This window comes from Arabidopsis thaliana, chromosome 5 (assembly GCF_000001735.4).
Source record: "Arabidopsis thaliana chromosome 5, partial sequence".
NCBI lineage: Eukaryota > Viridiplantae > Streptophyta > Magnoliopsida > Brassicales > Brassicaceae > Arabidopsis > Arabidopsis thaliana.
In genome coordinates this window covers 21,992,941-22,011,242 of record NC_003076.8, presented here as the reverse complement: position 1 = coordinate 22,011,242, position 18,302 = coordinate 21,992,941, and the positions used below count along the sequence as shown (strand labels likewise).

General features: G+C 35.5%; 3 protein-coding genes and 2 pseudogenes across 5 annotated transcripts; 2 read left to right on the top strand and 3 right to left on the bottom strand.

Annotated features, from left to right (window-relative positions):
- Positions 1 to 734: 734 nt before the first annotated feature.
- On the bottom strand, positions 735 to 1,181 carry AT5G54215 (Cysteine-rich protein). The gene is made up of 2 exons (NM_001036996.2): positions 1,108 to 1,181; positions 735 to 1,011 (listed from the first exon to the last, which is right to left on the bottom strand). The coding sequence occupies exons 1-2, from the start codon at positions 1,178 to 1,180 to the stop codon at positions 833 to 835; spliced, it is 252 nt and encodes an 83-aa protein (NP_001032073.1). The 5' UTR covers position 1,181; the 3' UTR covers positions 735 to 832.
- A 529-nt stretch (positions 1,182 to 1,710) lies between these two features.
- Positions 1,711 to 2,631, bottom strand: AT5G54210 (Haloacid dehalogenase-like hydrolase (HAD) superfamily protein; the record flags this gene model as incomplete). Its single annotated transcript, NM_124801.1, has 1 exon — positions 1,711 to 2,631. One exon carries the CDS (start codon positions 2,629 to 2,631, stop codon positions 1,711 to 1,713), a length of 921 nt encoding a protein of 306 aa, NP_200232.1.
- Positions 2,632 to 2,810: 179 nt separating this feature from the next.
- AT5G54206 lies at positions 2,811 to 4,340 on the bottom strand (annotated as a pseudogene). The gene has a single exon.
- A 262-nt stretch (positions 4,341 to 4,602) lies between these two features.
- AT5G54203 lies at positions 4,603 to 9,024 on the top strand (annotated as a pseudogene; the record flags this gene model as incomplete). The annotated part of the gene is made up of 1 exon: positions 4,603 to 9,024.
- A 4,892-nt stretch (positions 9,025 to 13,916) lies between these two features.
- Positions 13,917 to 18,089, top strand: AT5G54200 (Transducin/WD40 repeat-like superfamily protein). The gene is made up of 7 exons (NM_124800.3): positions 13,917 to 15,606; positions 15,844 to 15,934; positions 16,200 to 16,357; positions 16,449 to 16,500; positions 16,588 to 16,670; positions 16,781 to 16,874; positions 17,119 to 18,089. The coding sequence occupies exons 1-7, from the start codon at positions 14,167 to 14,169 to the stop codon at positions 17,676 to 17,678; spliced, it is 2,478 nt and encodes an 825-aa protein (NP_200231.1). The 5' UTR covers positions 13,917 to 14,166; the 3' UTR covers positions 17,679 to 18,089.
- The last annotated feature ends 213 nt before the right edge of the window (positions 18,090 to 18,302 follow it).

Below are 18,302 nucleotides of genomic sequence, written 5' to 3'. Positions count from 1 at the left end.
AAAAATAAGAAGTTCATGATAAGCATAACTTTTGTGAGTCTGTACAAGTTCAAACTATATTCAAGTTCTTCACCTATTTAGTTTTGTTAATATAATAAATGTAGATTTTTAATTAAAAATTTAAATCTTTTACCAAAAAATAAAAGGTTATGGTAAATCATTTGCTTAGTCAATGTTAAATCATGTTAAGAGAAAGATCTAGTGATAATAGCACTACAAATTTTAAAGACACATAATAAACATTAACAAATTCTTATTTTTACATTGACTTTTCGTAAGTTGTAAATGAAATTTCAATTAATTGTTTCATCGAACGTTTTAAATTCCAATTTGTATTGGTTTCGCTATTGTGCATATAATAGAGGGCCAATGAACCACATCGAAAATGTCTAAGGTTTATCTACATACTCTTTCAGTATGTGTTAATTAAACCTTTGTAGATCTCATCTTCCCTTTAATTCTGATGAGATACTTTTCCTCTTGAATTACAACTATTTGTTATATATATATATATATATATATATATATATATTAACATCACATAATTTTTACAACTAACTGTTTTTACTAACATAAAAATTACATAATTGTTTGAAAATAATCTGTATATTATATAAAAGTTAGAAACCGTGAAAGAAAATACATACATATATATATATATATATATGTTTATGCGTTAATTAAAATTAATCATTAAAAGAGTTCTATTGTTTGTAATGGAATTTCATATATGTATGGTCTTCCCATTGAAATATAAAACTCTTTATTATAGTTAAAGGATAAAAAACATGAACATGTTTGATCAAAGCGGATGAAGAATTATCTATTTCATTTACGAACAACAACAACGATATGTAGAAGTTTTCGGAGGAAGTCCTTCGGATAGAATGCAAACACCTTTTTTATAAGACAAACCTACACAATATTTATCGCAGTCTTGTGTCAAGAATTTCTCAGTACAGTCTCGTCCACAAGTGGGAGGCGCAGCTTGCACGCTGATTCCTATTTGAACTATCAGTCATTAAACGAAAAAATTACGAATTTGTATATACATAGCTGAATCTATATTAAAAACAACATATATATACCAGAGAAAATAACATATACCAGAGAAAAGGTCAGAGGAAATGGCCAGCATAGCAACAACAATGAATGTAATCATCAATCTGGAGGAACCCATTTTAACAAACCAATTATTGTGTATTTCTAAGATAGAGTTTCATTTACATTGATTGAATAATCTATTTACAATTACATTAAAAAAGGTTCATAATCGTAACTTCCGATTCTGTCCAATTTTTTTAACTATATCCAAGTTCTTTTCCTCTTTAATATTGTTAATATAATAAATGTAGATTTTTTACTACAAATCTATATCTTTGACCAAACTAAATAATCATAAAAGATAAGTAAATCATTTGTTTGGTCAAAATTTAAATCATTTAAAAGAAAAAAGATCTAGTGATAAGAGCACTGCAAATTTATAAGATCAACATTAGCAAATTGAGTATTTAAAGCAAAGGAAAAATTATTGGATTAATTTCTTTTCAAAGATCAACTCATTTGTTTCAAGATAGCAAACATTGTTACAGATTCTTCACTATCTGTATACAAATTATTACACACACACAAAAAAAAAAACAAGATCACTCGCTATGTAACCGTGACGGCTATGTCTGTTAACTGTAATCCATCGACTATATAGTGAAATTAGCAGTAGAACTTTGGTCTACGTGCATCATGAAGCAACAACCTCACATCCTTTGAATCAATATCTAAGTCTTTCTCAACTCCTCCACTGAAGAATCCTTCATAAACTTGCTTGATAACTTTCAAAACATTCGCCAAAGATCCATCGTTTCGACTCTCGTCTCTCTTCTCCTCTGCATAAGATTTCGTGTACTTCACATCGTGTCTTGTCTTGTCACTAAAATAATTGTATTTGGTGATCTCTAGCAAATTCCTCTTGTGATCAGGCCAAACATGAGGAGTATCATCCACAATCACAACACCACACTCATCAGCTAAAACAAGATCAAGCGTCTTAATATAAGGACTCTCGTTTCTAGTTATCACTCGATCTCCAAAGTATACTTTTTCCGGATCAATCAGGTTCAACACATTCATTGCGTAATCACGATCTCCCATCGTGTAAACATACATGGAAAACATCTTGTTAGCTTCTTTAAGAAACTCGTGAACAAAAGGTCTAAGCTTTATCAAGAACTCGCTTGAGTATCCTCCGTTTAACCTCCGTAGATCTTCCCTTGAATCTTCTTCTTCGATTAGATACGTCTCTTCTTTAGTAAGATTCGAAATCATAACGGTGTGAAGAAGCGTGTGGTCCAAGTCAAGTACCAAGTGAAGCTTCTTGTCGTTAAAGCAAGTGATTTGTGTTGTGACTCGCTTTGTAACCGTGACTGCTATGTCGCTTAACTGTAATCCATCAACTAGGTAATCGAATGATCGTCCTCTATGTCTCTCTACGTTTGATCTACAATTACAACAGATTCCGTAACGAACGAAAAAGTGATCACAATTCGTAGAAGAAGATGAATTATTAATCTCTGAATCGATCTTTCGTTTTTTAGATTTTGGTTCAACTGAAAGATTTTGTTGCATTACAGACATATTTGTTGATTTTCTCTTGATCAAATATTACAGAGAGATTAGCGATGAAACCCTAGAGAATTTTTACAATTGCTTTTGTGATGAGTAATGCTCTTGGGATCTTATTATATAGAGGAGAGACAGAGATAGAGGATAGAGTTCAAAAAACAAATAGGAAACCTTTTCATGAGTATTTCCTTTTTTCGAAGCGCGTGTATCTTTTTAGATATCTATCGTATCTTGTTTTAATTTATTTTTGATTAAGGATTTGACAATAAAGCATAAAAGGAAATTGAAATTGGTATTTTTGACAAAAAGTTGACATAAATTGATGATTGTTTTGTAATTGTTGTGCTCAATTCTGTATTTTATTTTGGTCGTCAGAGTTTGTTGTGGGTTGATGATTTACACAAAATATTTAGGGTTTAGAATATAAACAAAAGTAATCGGTATAAAACGTTGCGGATTCGTCAGAAACCACCGACCATAAGCCACCAGAATCCATTTGCCACCGTGTCATCACCGTCTTCTCTTGTGTAACCTCCAGTGACTATGAACGTTCTTTGAAAAGCCTTTCTCATTGGTGAAAGTTTATGTGATCTTGGTTCATTCACATGGCAATAGAGAATTTCGTCTTTGTTTAGAGATTCCGCCATGTAAAGCCCTAATGCTTGTGGATTAGAGTCTCAAGATTCCATGAGATCAGCAAACGGAGAGAGACCTGGTCCGATTTCGTTAGCCACTGCTTCCACTACATGTAGAGCGAATCTGCAACGGTTTTGGAATGATGATCCACTGTATTGGTCAGTTATATCGTTAACACCGTCTTTCAATGAACTGATCGATCAAGTAACCATGAAGCTCCACTTCACCAAAGCCTGCAAAACCATTCAATGAAACTTTAAAGAAGAGAGTCTTGAATAGCTTCTTTCAATTGAATGTGTTATGCTTTACCATCTTCCATAGCATTTCATTGACAATGCCGGGAAATTCCTCGGTACTTAGTCGTCTTGGAGGCGTAAACAGATCTTTGGTGTGCATCATTGCCTTGTCGGTACAAGAAATAGGAGCTTCCCCATCTGGTTGACCATGTTTGATTAAGGATTTAACCAGGTTAAAGATGGTAAGTTTAGGCAAAACCTCGATTAGAAACTCCAACATGCCAGATTTGACAGAAGAAGATATTGCCTTTGTCATGAACAGCATCTACGATTGGCTTCCAAGCTTTCACTTGCTGTTTAGTCCATATTCCAGGAGTGTATTCATAGCTTCCTGAAACAAGTCAGATATGTGGGAGATGAGCAAAAAGCTAGCTTTAATCAAAACCCATTAATAAAAACGTATACTTTAAGTCAAAACGAGCATAACCCTTGAGCTGTATCTGAAACATTAGTAGCTTCAGTAATGAGAAACCCTCCTGGAGTCATTCTTTCTGAATAATATATAACACCATACGATCTCTGCCTCGTCAATGGTGCAAGAACAACCCTGAATCATAAGGTTACAAAAATCGTCAAACTTCGTACTTCCAGAGCAAAAAGTTGTTGGTGTGCAAGGAAGAAACAAAAGGTTAATATACTATTATTGCAAGGGTCAAGAGTTTTCAGCTAAGAATTTCATCGAACACATGGAAGGCATTAAAAAAAATCAAGACTAAAACAGAGCAAGTACCTATGAGAAAGATTGAAATTCTCCCATCTTATACGGATTCAAGAGAGGAATACTCTGTTTGGTTTCTGAAGTGAATGTGTTGAAGCTATTGCTGGTCAATATTTTAGTTAGCTTAGTCAATAATATATATCCTGTTTAGTTATTTCCTTTGTGCAACACTTTAGGTTATATCTTTTGCTTTGTATAAGTAAGGTTTTAACGCCTCTTTAATAAGATAAGACAACATAAACCAAACTACATCTTGTCTTAAGTTTCTCATGGTATCAGAGCGCAATCTGGGTTTTTCGAATTGAGTATTTCAAGTGAGTTTTCTCTGAAGCTATGGCTGATGCTCCACCACCACCTCCATCTGTAATTGAGGTCCGACGCACAATTTCGCCGTACGACTTGACGGCAGCTGACAATTCGGGAGCTGTGATCTCCCATCCGATACTGAAGACAAATAACTATGAAGAGTGGGCATGTGGTTTCAAGACGGCGTTGCGGTCTAGGAAAAAGTTTGGTTTCCTTGATGGAACCATTCCTCAACCACTAGATGGTTCTCCAGATCTAGAAGATTGGTTAACGATTAATGCTTTGTTGGTCTCTTGGATGAAGATGACTATTGACTCAGAGCTGCTGACAAATATCTCCCACCGTGATGTGGCGAGAGACTTGTGGGAACAGATTCGGAAGCGTTTTTTTGTTTCTAATGGGCCAAAGAATCAGAAGATGAAGGCGGATCTCGCGACTTGCAAGCAAGAGGGTATGACAATGGAAGGATATTATGGAAAACTCAACAAGATTTGGGATAATATCAACAGCTATCGCCCTCTTCGGATATGTAAATGTGGTAGGTGTATCTCCAATCTTGGAACAGACCAAGAAAAAGATCGAGAAGATGACATGGTTCATCAATTTCTTTATGGACTGAATGAAACTAAATTTCACACCATACGGTCAAGTTTGACGTCTCGTGTTCCTCTCCCCGGGCTGGAAGAGGTTTACAACATTGTGCGACAAGAAGAAGATATGTTGAACAACAGATCGTCTAATGAAGAGAGAACCGATGTCACTGCTTTTGCTGTTCAAATGCGGCCACGTTCTGAGGTAATCTCAAAGAAGTTTGCAAATTCAGAGAAGCTTCAAAACAAGAAACTTTGTACTCATTGTAACCGTGGAGGTCATTCGCCGGAAAATTGCTTTGTGTTGATTGGATATCCAGAGTGGTGGGGAGATCGCCCAAGAGGAAAATCAAATTCAAATGGCTCAACAAGTCGTGGCAGAGGAAGATTTGGGCCTGGTTTTAATGGAGGACAACCTCGTCCAACGTATGTGAATGTCGTCATGACTGGACCGTTTCCATCTTCTGAACATGTGAACCGGGTTATCACTGATAGCGATCGTGATGCAGTCAGTGGGCTTACTGATGAGCAATGGCGTGGAGTTGTTAAGCTTCTCAATTCTGGAAGAAGCGATAACAAGTCCAATGCTCATGAAACTCAATCAGGTACATGTTCTCTTTTCACTTCTTGGATACTCGACACAGGTGCTTCACACCATATGACTGGAAACCTGGAATTGTTGAGTGATATGCGATCCATGTCTCCTGTTTTAATTATCTTAGCTGATGGAAATAAGAGAGTTGCTGTCAGTGAGGGAACAGTTAGATTAGGCTCGCATCTGATATTAAAATCAGTTTTCTATGTCAAGGAGTTGGAATCAGATTTAATCTCTGTTGGGCAAATGATGGATGAGAATCATTGTGTGGTTCAACTTGCTGATCACTTCCTTGTGATACAGGACCGCACTACGAGGATGGTGACTGGAATTGGTAAAAGAGAGAATGGAAGTTTTTGTTTTCGGGGAATGGAGAATGCTGCTGCTGTGCACACGAGTGTGAAGGCCCCTTTTGATCTATGGCATAGGCGTTTGGGACACGCATCAGACAAGATAGTTAATTTGTTGCCTAGAGAACTTTTGTCTAGTGGTAAAGAGATTTTGGAGAATGTATGTGATACATGTATGCGAGCTAAGCAAACCCGTGATACTTTTCCTCTAAGTGATAATAGAAGTATGGATAGTTTTCAGCTAATTCATTGTGATGTGTGGGGGCCTTATCGAACACCTTCTTACTCCGGTGCTCGATATTTCTTGACAATCGTTGACGATTATTCTCGTGGTGTGTGGGTTTATTTGATGACTGATAAAAGTGAAACTCAGAAACATTTGAAAGATTTCATTGCTTTAGTTGAACGACAATTTGACACTGAGATCAAAACAGTAAGAAGTGATAATGGGACTGAGTTTCTATGTATGCGTGAGTACTTTCTACACAAAGGCATTACTCATGAAACTTCATGTGTTGGGACTCCGCATCAAAATGGAAGGGTTGAGAGGAAGCATCGACATATTTTGAATATCGCGAGAGCCTTGCGATTTCAATCGTATTTGCCAATTCAGTTCTGGGGAGAGTGTATCTTATCTGCGGCTTACCTTATCAACCGCACTCCCTCGATGCTTCTTCAAGGTAAATCTCCATATGAGATGTTATATAAAACGGCTCCGAATTACTCTCATCTTCGTGTATTTGGTTCCTTGTGTTATGCACATAACCAAAATCACAAAGGAGATAAGTTTGTGGCACGATCAAGACGATGTGTATTTGTTGGGTATCCACATGGACAAAAAGGGTGGAGGCTGTTTGATTTAGAAGAACAAAAATTCTTCGTGTCTAGAGATGTGATTTTCCAGGAAACAGAGTTTCCATACTCCAAGATGTCGTGCAATGAGGAAGATGAACGTGTATTGGTGGATTGTGTTTGGCCACCTTTTATTGAAGAAGCTATTGGGCCAAGAACTATTATTAGACGAAATATTGGTGAAGCTACAGTTGGGCCGAATGTTGCAACTGGCCCAATAATACCTGAAATCAATCAAGAATCTTCAAGTCCAAGTGAGTTTGTCTCTCTCTTCTCTCTCGATCCTTTTTTAGTATCAAGCACCGTACAGACAGCAGATCTTCCACTGTCATCTACAACACCGGCGCCAATACAACTTAGACGTAGTTCTCGCCAAACACAAAAACCGATGAAGTTGAAGAATTTTGTCACCAATACTGTGTTGAATCGATTTCCCCTGAGGCTTCTTGCTCCTCTCTGTATCCAATTGAGAAATACGTGGATTGCCATCGATTCACTTCGTCGCACAAGGCTTTTCTCGCAGCTGTTACTGCTGGAATGGAACCAACAACTTACAACGAGGCTATGGTTGACAAAGCTTGGAGAGAGGCTATGTCTGCTGAGATTGAATCTCTGCGAGTTAATCAAACCTTCTCGATTGTAAATTTGCCTCCAGGAAAGCGGGCTCTTGGCAACAAATGGGTATACAAAATCAAGTATCGATCGGATGGGGCGATAGAGCGATATAAAGCTCGTTTGGTAGTCTTGGGTAATTGTCAAAAAGAAGGCGTGGATTATGATGAAACTTTTGCTCCGGTTGCAAAAATGAGCACGGTGCGTTTGTTTTTGGGAGTGGCTGCGGCCCGTGATTGGCATGTACATCAAATGGATGTGCATAACGCTTTCCTTCACGGTGACTTAAAGGAGGAAGTGTATATGAAATTGCCTCAGGGATTTCAATGTGATGATCCTAGCAAGGTATGTCGTCTTCATAAATCTCTGTATGGTTTGAAACAAGCTCCAAGGTGTTGGTTTTCCAAGCTCTCTTCTGCTTTAAAACAATATGGGTTCACACAATCTTTGTCGGATTACTCTCTGTTCAGTTACAACAATGATGGTGTCTTTGTTCATGTCCTCGTATATGTCGATGACCTGATCATTTCGGGTAGCTGCCCTGATGCTGTTGCTCAATTTAAATCCTATCTAGAATCATGTTTTCACATGAAAGACCTTGGCTTGCTCAAATATTTTCTTGGCATTGAAGTGAGCCGCAATGCTCAAGGATTCTACCTATCCCAAAGGAAGTATGTTCTTGATATTATTTCTGAAATGGGACTTTTGGGGGCTAGGCCGTCTGCGTTTCCGCTTGAACAGAATCATAAGCTCTCGTTGTCTACATCTCCTCTGCTTTCAGACTCTTCACGGTATCGTCGTCTAGTTGGGAGACTCATTTACTTGGCTGTAACACGTCCTGAGCTATCATATTCTGTTCACACTCTTGCACAGTTTATGCAGAATCCGCGTCAGGACCATTGGAACGCCGCCATTCGTGTTGTTCGCTATTTGAAATCTAACCCAGGACAAGGGATTTTACTCTCTAGCACCTCTACTCTGCAGATTAATGGTTGGTGTGATAGTGACTATGCTGCTTGCCCTCTCACTCGTCGCTCTCTCACAGGATACTTTGTACAGCTTGGTGATACTCCCATATCTTGGAAAACGAAAAAGCAGCCCACTGTCAGTCGCTCTTCCGCGGAGGCTGAATATAGAGCTATGGCATTCCTTACTCAAGAACTCATGTGGCTCAAGCGGGTGCTTTATGATCTTGGTGTCTCTCACGTTCAGGCTATGCGCATCTTCTCTGACAGTAAATCTGCAATTGCTCTCAGTGTCAATCCAGTTCAGCATGAGCGCACCAAACATGTTGAGGTGGATTGTCATTTTATCCGCGATGCTATTCTTGATGGTATAATTGCGACTTCGTTTGTTCCCTCTCACAAGCAGCTTGCAGATATTCTAACTAAGGCTTTGGGTGAAAAGGAAGTTCGTTACTTTCTGCGCAAGTTGGGCATTCTCGATGTGCATGCTCCAACTTGAGGGAGGATGTTGAAGCTATTGCTGGTCAATATTTTAGTTAGCTTAGTCAACAATATATATCCTGTTTAGTCATTTCCTTTGTGTAACACTTTAGGTTATATCTTTTGCTTTGTATAAGTAAGGTTTTAACGCCTCTTTAATAAGATAAGACAACATAAACCAAACTACATCTTGTCTTAAGTTTCTCAGAATGTTTTCTCCATTCTCTTGAGTAACAATGGCAGAGTAAAACTTTTGATCTTGTTGTCTCTGTAATTTATCTCAAAGTCTCACTTTTTTGAGTTCCCCTGAAATATGAAAGAAAATACACACAAGAAAAAAAAAAAAGAAGAAACAAAGCAATAACAAGTTGATAGGCCCAATATGGTTTTGTGCATAAAGCCCATTGAGTATCAAGCCCATAAGTGTAAGTGTTGCTATTTTTTTTTCAACTGTTTTTAATTGGAAAACAAATGACATTGTAGGTAAAACAAACAATAATAAATTCTGAAATTAACCATGTGAATCATTTATAGAGCATATGACATTTGGCAGTTATTTTCAGATGTTTTCAGAGGGGAACATAATGAAGTGGAAGTTAAAAGAAGTCGGATGGTTTTCATTTCCATTAACAGATTAATACTGTTTCATTGGGTCCATTTAACAATAATGTCTTCCATCTATATAAAATCTCTGTAAATTATATCAATGAGTAACCTTATATATATAATATTGTGTTATTTGGTTTCATTAAATTCACTCATGGAGATCAGAATTTCGAATCCACTATCTAAAGTATATACGATACCAAATACTGAAATACAAATTTTTTAGTTAAAAGATTTATTTACTAGTATCAATATATAAAAAAGGTTTAATATGTACAGTTTTGTGATGTTTTTCTTTGTTTTTATTTCATTTATAAAGAAATAGGGCCCAATGTCTCTTTGTTCGGCTTTATTTAGCGTAGTATCTACTTAGCATACAAATCCTTTTGCCTACTTATTCAAGAGCAAATCAATATATTAATTAATATTTCTTGTTTTATACACGTTACCTAATGAATTCATATAGGTGTGTTGGTTTATTTGAAAATGTTTTATGATATGGAACACACATTTATATACATTTTAGTCAATAAAGCAATTAGACCTATCCATGCACTACTTTGTGTATGAATATGACTTTTGATAAGGCGTTTTGACTAATATAATGTCCATATGTGTCAAAAACACTTCTCATTCAAAAACACAATAACATGTTTTCGCAGGTTTCATTTTGAATAGTGATGCAAGACAACACTGTCACTAACACAAATCCCTAATTAATTTATAAGAAAACATTTTTGATTACTCCATATTTAACGAATTGGCCATTAGTATAGAAATGTAAGAGCATTCTTTGGTAGTTTTATTGTGACATGAATCGTAAATTATGACATATCATGATTCAAATTATCGCTAGATCTACATATACCAACTGATTAACACATACATGCATGCCTACACATGCACCTGATAAAATTTTAAGCCTTTGAAAGTACTGATATAGATAGATGCCTACTAGTTAGCTAGATTTAAAATTGTTTAAAATCACCATAAAAGGAGAACGAATTCATCAACTTGCTACATTTGAATATGTATTTTCGAAAAGTTTTTGTTAATAGTTTTGTTCGTTTCGTAATTGATAAGGAAAATAATTAACAACATCGATAATGAAACTTGAACCACGAATAAATCAACATTGTTACGAAATCACTGGTTCATCAATAACAACACGAACCAAAAAGTATTTTTATCATTGATAATGCAAATCTGGCAGTTAAAATTGTTTAGTTTGACTAACTAGTAACTAGTAGCGTTTTCACTAATTAGTATAAGAAACTAAGTAAATAAAAGAGAATGAAGATATGATAAACAAATTTTAATTTGAAAATGGCCCATGACAGTAGTGTTGGGAGCTGTTAAGGCAAAATTAGAATTTAATTGAAATAAAATTAAACAATCATCATAAGCACCTCACATACATATATATAATTTTGATATATCCAGTGGCTTAGGACAGTAATCGTCTTCATAGGCTTAATTAACTAAACAGCTGTGTTATAAGAATCAACCCATGTGGTATGTCTGTGATTATTATATTGAAACCTGCTCTACATGTAGTTCTTTCTATTATTAGCCTGTCGTTAATTACTTATGTCTTCTGGTTCTAATTTTCTCCTTTTCTCTATTAAAGTTTTTATAAGAATCATAATTGCTATATATAATTGGATTCTTATTAAGATTTGGTCGTCTAATTATATATATACACATATATTCAACTCTCTAATGCAAATTTTGTATATTGAAACTTTGTTCTTTGGGTATTTGAATTTAGGATAATTATGGTTGTGATCAACAAATGGTGGATAGTAACATGAAGTTAGCTAATATAATTCCACCTAGCATTCAAACTCGTAGTTTTGAAGATATGCTCTGTTTTTGGATTTGACATAGCATTAGACACAATTAAGGCTTCCAACTTTAAAATATGATTCAACTACAATTGTTGGCATCGGAACTCATTTTAACTTGCATTCTCATCCAATAAGTTATTCTAACTACCGTTCGACATCTTATGTTTGGGAACTTAGTAGATTTTGGTCATTCTTACCAATTATTTATACTCTTCAGTATAGTACTCGTATTCTTAATCGAGCAAACATCTTCCTTAGAACCATCGATCTCTACCAATTGTGATTATTTCTCATGTTCTTTCGTGAGACTAGAAAACTTCTTTTGGTGTAATTCATTCCAAATTAATGTTGACAAAAAAAAATCTTAGTTTTTAAAATATGAATAAAATTGTAGAACTTTTTCACTGCGAAACCAAATATTGGTCATTTGCTACTATATAATAAAACAATCTATGTACATGGGTATATGATTATGATACAGTTATAATAATGTTAATATAAACCTCTCGATTACTTTTTAATATAGTTTTTTAAGAGTTTAACAAGATCATAAATTATCTACTACGTATACTAGTGAGTGCTAACAAATATACAACCTTAATAGATTTTGAATTTAATGTTTGAATTTAATGTTTGAATTGAAGAGGTAGAGAATCACATTTAATATGGTCGTTCGCTGCTTGAGAGATGAGTTATAGCTATCTCTTGCCTCGAAGTCTAAGGACTCGAAAACAAATAAATACTACAATTTAATTTCTCATATTTCTGTATTCCTATTTTAGTGGTAGTATAGAGAAAGAAACGAATAATAACACACTATTTTTATCATCTCCCGTACGTGTAATATTAAGATGAGAGAGTCTTTAGTCACGGTACGTCTATTTCATCGGTCACATAATTACTTCATTTTTGACGAGTTTTGGTATATACCCTTTAAAATATATATACATTTTTCATGATTATTTTCGTTCTTTTTATTCCTTCGATGACAAAAATTAAAAAAAAAGCTTTGTCCCTATATGCTTCGAACGTGCATTAATAATGCGTGGTGCAATTAAATACAATTCTTGTATTTTATCAAAGAAAAAATTGTTGTATTTGCAACCGTTTAAATAGATTTCTTGTAATCAGTATTAGCCAAGAAAAATTTGTTAGTATATTTCTTAGTTACCATGATTTTTCCAATATATTTTCAAGTAGTTATGTAGGAAAAAAGCTTGAGGAAAATATGTTGTTTCTCATATCCAAAAGAACAACATATTTGAAGAAAAAAATGAGTAGCTATAAAGCTATGTGCTAAAAAATATCAAAATTACAATATGAAGCTGCTTTAACTAAAAAGAAACCATCCCATCTTCATTTATCTGAACCGAAATTTTCGTTTCTTTCGGTCATGTTTCTCTGTAAACTTTCAAATACTAGATTGTTGGTTTTCTAAATTTGTGTATTTGGAACAGTTTTGTTCTTAGCCTTTGTTTGCTCACCCTTTACTATTTGATAACAAAATAAAAAATGTTAATTATAGTGAAACAAGATCAATGGCTTTTTAGACGAAAGGTTCAAAATGATACAACAAAACATGTTTAATCTAATCCATACACAAATGAACCGTTCCTAATTCAACTTTTTAAAATTATTTGAATCATTTCATTATTTCATTTTGGCATCAGTCGTATTAATTTCAATAATTTATGTCGAAATTTATTGGTAAGATTTTGATATATCGTTTTCTTCTTCAGCGTACACCCAATTGAAAGCTCTATGCCTCTCTACGTATGAACAATAGCTTTTTTTTTCTTTCTATTTCTTATATAAAAAAGAAATTAATACTGTCTAGCAGCATGTGCTTATGCTTTCCATTATAGTTTACTAGGCACGATTTCTGCAATAATTTAGACTAATAAAGCATATATTATACACCAAAGTATCATCCTAGTTCTTCCATTAAACTATAGCATTGTCCTTGAAAAAATAATAAAAATACATTATTAGTTTTTTTTCTTTTGAAAAGTTGTAGAACCAATTTCTTTAATTTAATTCATAATTTAATCCGTAGAACATATATTCATTTTACTATTCTTAAATTTTGATTTTTGTATCGGTATAAAAAATTAAAATAATTTGTTGCACACTAACATATCCATTTTATGAGAATAAACTTAGTAATAAATTATGTTGATAACTTTGTTGCATTCATTAAAAGCCCTAACTACATATATATCAATTTCATTTACTTTACTCAAATTATACTATTACTTACATAAAATTTTGTAACTACATTTCGATTCTAAATTTTCGCTTTAATTGATAATCAAATTTATTTAACTAAATGACGATTTAGATTAATAATTAACAGAAATAATAGATTATTGATTTAAAAAAAAATGAACAAAAAAAAACATATTGAATTGAATTAAAATCGTTGCGAGCTCTCTCTCCCTCCTCCTTCCTCTCTCTGGAGTCTGGACATTAAACACTAAAACAGTTTATTTCTATTTTTCTCTTTCCTCTCTCCATTAATCTCCGATCTGACTCCTCTCTTACTCAACCTCCATTGGCGAACTTCGTTTTTGATTCTCGTAATCCCTAATTCCTCTTCTCGAACCTCTCACAGTCAAAAATTTCTCCAACCAAAGACTGTAGCAGAGAGAGACAAAGTCATTTTCAGATGATAATACTTTTGCTTCAGTCATGATGAAGATGATGATGATGAATCGAAGACGAAGCAACGTCGTTAGATTTGAAGCTAAGAAAGAAGACAAAGTAGAAGAAGAAGATAACAATGACGATTGTTTCTATGAGTCTCTAGATCGTGTACTATCGTCTTGCTCTTGTTCAACTTCAAACTCTGATTACGACTCTGACCCGAATGTTTCCGATTCGATCCACGATCCGACTCCGTTTCCTGTTCCTATGTTTACCTCTGGGTTCGAGCTGTGGAAATCTGAGCCTGAATCTGTGTCGGAGAGACGAATCAGGTTATTGCGTGGTTTGGGACTTAGTAATGAGCCGGATCTACCTCCGGCGAGTCAGTTACGTTCTAGAAGTCGGAGAAACAGTTCTCATTTCTCTAGATCGGTTCCTTCTGATGTTTTGACTTCGAATCATCATGGTAAATGTGTGTTGAGATCAGATGTATCAGGTACTGACAATGTCGATCGAGAGTATACTGGATCTCGTATGCGAAACGATGGTGTTGATTTTATAAGCAAAGAGCCAATGGAAAGATCTCTTAGGGACATTGTAGAGAAAGAGAATGGTAGAGATGTTGTTTTAGAGGAGCAAATGTGTACTATTAGGAATTTAGATACTGGGAGAGAGTTTGTGGTGAATGAAGTTCGAGAAGATGGGATGTTGGAGAGGTTGAAGGAAGTAGGTACTGATCGGCAATTGACTCTGGAGGAGTTTGAGATTTGTGTTGGTACGTCACCGATTGTGCTTGAGTTGATGAGGAGGCAAAATGTTGAAGATGTTTGTAAAGACTCTGTGGATTTGGATACTAATGTTAGTGGAAGCAGGGTGACTAAACATAGAAGGAGAGGGAGTTGGTTAAAGAGTATTAAGAATGTTGCTAGTAGTGTGACTGGGTATAAAGAGCGACGGAGCACCGATGATAGGGATTCACCGTCTGAGAGAGGTGGTCAGAGGTTTAGCTCTGCAACTGATGATAGTCGAGATATGTCTTTTCATGACCCTGAGAGAGTTAAGGTTAGGCAGTATGGGAAGTCGTGTAAAGAGCTTACTGCACTTTTCAAGAGTCAAGAGATTCAAGCTCATAAAGGATCGATATGGAGTATTAAGTTTAGTTTGGATGGGAGGTATCTTGCTAGTGCTGGTGAGGATTGTGTTATTCAGATTTGGAAGGTTGTTGAGTCAGAAAGAAAAGGGGAACTCTTGTCGATGGATAAACAAGAAGATGGAAGTATAAATTTGTTTCTTTTAGCAAATGGATCACCCGAACCCGTTTCAATGTCTCCAAAGAGAAGAGGAAGAACATCTTTTAGCCGAAAATCAGTGAGCTTGGACAATGTTCTTGTTCCAGAGGCAGTCTTTGGTCTTTCAGAGAAACCCGTGTGTTCATTTGTAGGGCATTTGGATGACGTACTTGATCTTTCGTGGTCAAAATCTCAGGTGGGTACGAGTTCCCGATCATCTCATTTCGCTACAAATTCTTATTTAAAGCATGAAGTTTGTTTTCAAACTGGTAACTTTATTTTGTGGAGCAAAAATTTTCATGCGAACCTTGCTCATCTTACTAGTGCTAAGTTTAGGTTTTCTAAGTTTGTTATGTGAGAATCTGCTTCGTCTTTCTTAATCAGATAAAATCTTGAATTCTCAAGACTTTGCACTTCATTTTTTTGTTTCCAGCACCTGCTTTCCTCTTCCATGGATAAGACTGTTCGTCTATGGGACTTATCTAGCAAGACATGTTTGAAAGTCTTCTCACATAGTGACTACGGTGAGTGGATATACCATCCTATTCCCCACCAGTGATCATGATTTACTTTTCTTCTTAGTCTTTATGAAACTAAGCATATATTGTTAGAAGAATATTAAGTCATTTTAGGTGTCAACTCTGTTCTGGAAAGATTCATATGTCAATATAATGTGGTATGAATCAAGCTTCTTCCACTTGTAAATAAATCCCTGAAACACAAGAATTTCTATGTTGGTTATGTAACATAAAATTTTCTCTCATCTAGTTTTCTGTTTCCTCGATACAGTGACTTGCATCCAGTTTAATCCCGTGGATGACAATTACTTCATCAGCGGATCATTGGATGCAAAAGTTCGGATATGGAGTATTCCTGATCATCAAGTTGTTGATTGGAATGATCTTCATGAGATGGTCACAGCTGCTTGCTACACACCGGATGGACAGGTATGCCATTAAAAGTTTTTCTTACATTGAAGTGACTTTGGGTAAAACTAAATCACGCAGTACCTTAATAAAGCTCTCTTGGTTTGTAAAGGGTGCATTGGTTGGTTCATACAAAGGAACATGCTGCTTATACAACACACATGGTACATAAGCTGAGAACTTACTCATCTGAAACTTGAGTTGTTTCTCCATCTCGTCTTTTGAACTTATTATCTTTTTTGTTTATTCAGATAACAAACTGCAGCAGAGACGCGAAATCAATCTGAAGAACAGGAAAAAGAAAACCCATCACAAGAAAATCACTGGTTTTCAGGTAAAGCTAAAACAACTTACACCGTTCTGTTCTCATCTTTTCATTTATACTACAATTTTGTTTTGGATGCTGTACTGGTTTATCTGACTATTCTCGTGAAACTTTCACAGTTTGTGGCAGGAAGTTCATCGGAAGTTCTCGTCACATCTGCAGATTCACGTACGCGTGTTGTTGATGGTGTTGACCTTGTTCACAAGTTTAAAGGTAAACAATACTAAGCTTAAAACTCTCTTCTCCATTCTTAGAACTCGGGAGTTAGGAATAACTTTATTGTTCATGGAGGTGAATTTCTCGCTCTATCGTCATCTAAGATACACATGAGTCCCACATTTCATGAACATGATGTTCTTTCGCTTTTTCTTGATCTGGTGTTGGAGTAAAATAAGCTCAACGTTCTTGCCAAGTAATGTGTGTTTTTCTGAGTTTTAGAAAATTTTCGGGTTCGCAGGATTTCGCAACACGAATAGCCAAATCTCGGCTTCACTTACATCAAACGGGAAATTCCTAGTATCAGCAAGCGAAGACTCTAATGTGTATGTATGGAACTACGACTCAGACTCTCGAGCAGGAAGAAGCAAACGTGTCACAGTCACAAACTCATACGAAAACTTTTATTGTCGTGACGTCTCTGTGGCTGCACCTTGGCCTGGCAAAATCAGTAACAACCACACTAACAACAGCCCCGAACAGTCATCCTTCACAGCCAATAATAACCCTCCGACACCTGTCAACGATCCAACCAACAACAAAACCGTCACCAACGGTATCATTTCAAGCGCCACAAACCGATACTTCTTCGATAGAGTCTCAGCAACATGGCCTGAAGAAAAACTCTTGCTGGCTGCAAAAAACCGAGCCAGAACAAGCCCTCGTGTGAGCGTGGACATGTCTAACATACAGGTTAACACAAAACCGAGTGCCTCGGCGTGGTCTATGGTGATTGTGACTGGCAGTCTACGAGGCGAAATCAGAATATTTCAGAATTTTGGATTTCCAGTTCGTCTATGATGCAAGGAGAAGGTTTTACAATATCAAAATCCTAAGGCAAAGTGAAATTTTCCCTTAGTAAAACCATCTCCTGTCAAAAGTGTATAGATTGAGAGAAGGTTTGGTTCATCCACTGACTTCTCTCGTTTTTTTTTTTTACCACGCTTCTTTTATTTATCTGATTTGTTATCTCTAAAATTCAAATCTCTAGCAAATATATATAATGTTATTTTTAAGAAAGATTCAAATAGGCAGAAAAAGAAACTTCATATACCAATATAGTTTGCTTCGATGAAAGTCTGTGCTATTCAACTTGAAGTTTGTAGAATTTGTCTCTGATATTATAACTCTTCAAGGAGAGAATATATGGTAAACTTTTGTATACACATTTTGTAATTGTCTTTAGGTTTATCTTTACATGTAAAATAATTGGGTATTTTTGTCAATTCATCATTTCAATGAACAGTTTTATCTTTAGATCAGAGTGTCCATAACAAGTCAGAGTATAATTTTGTTTCATACCTCTAGGGCTCTAGCTCTCTGTTAATCCTCCCATACACAAAGAGATGGAGTCCCATGAAATTATACATTAAAATATCTACTGACAGAAAATCTAATTCTCGAATTATCATTGGCTTTAAGAAA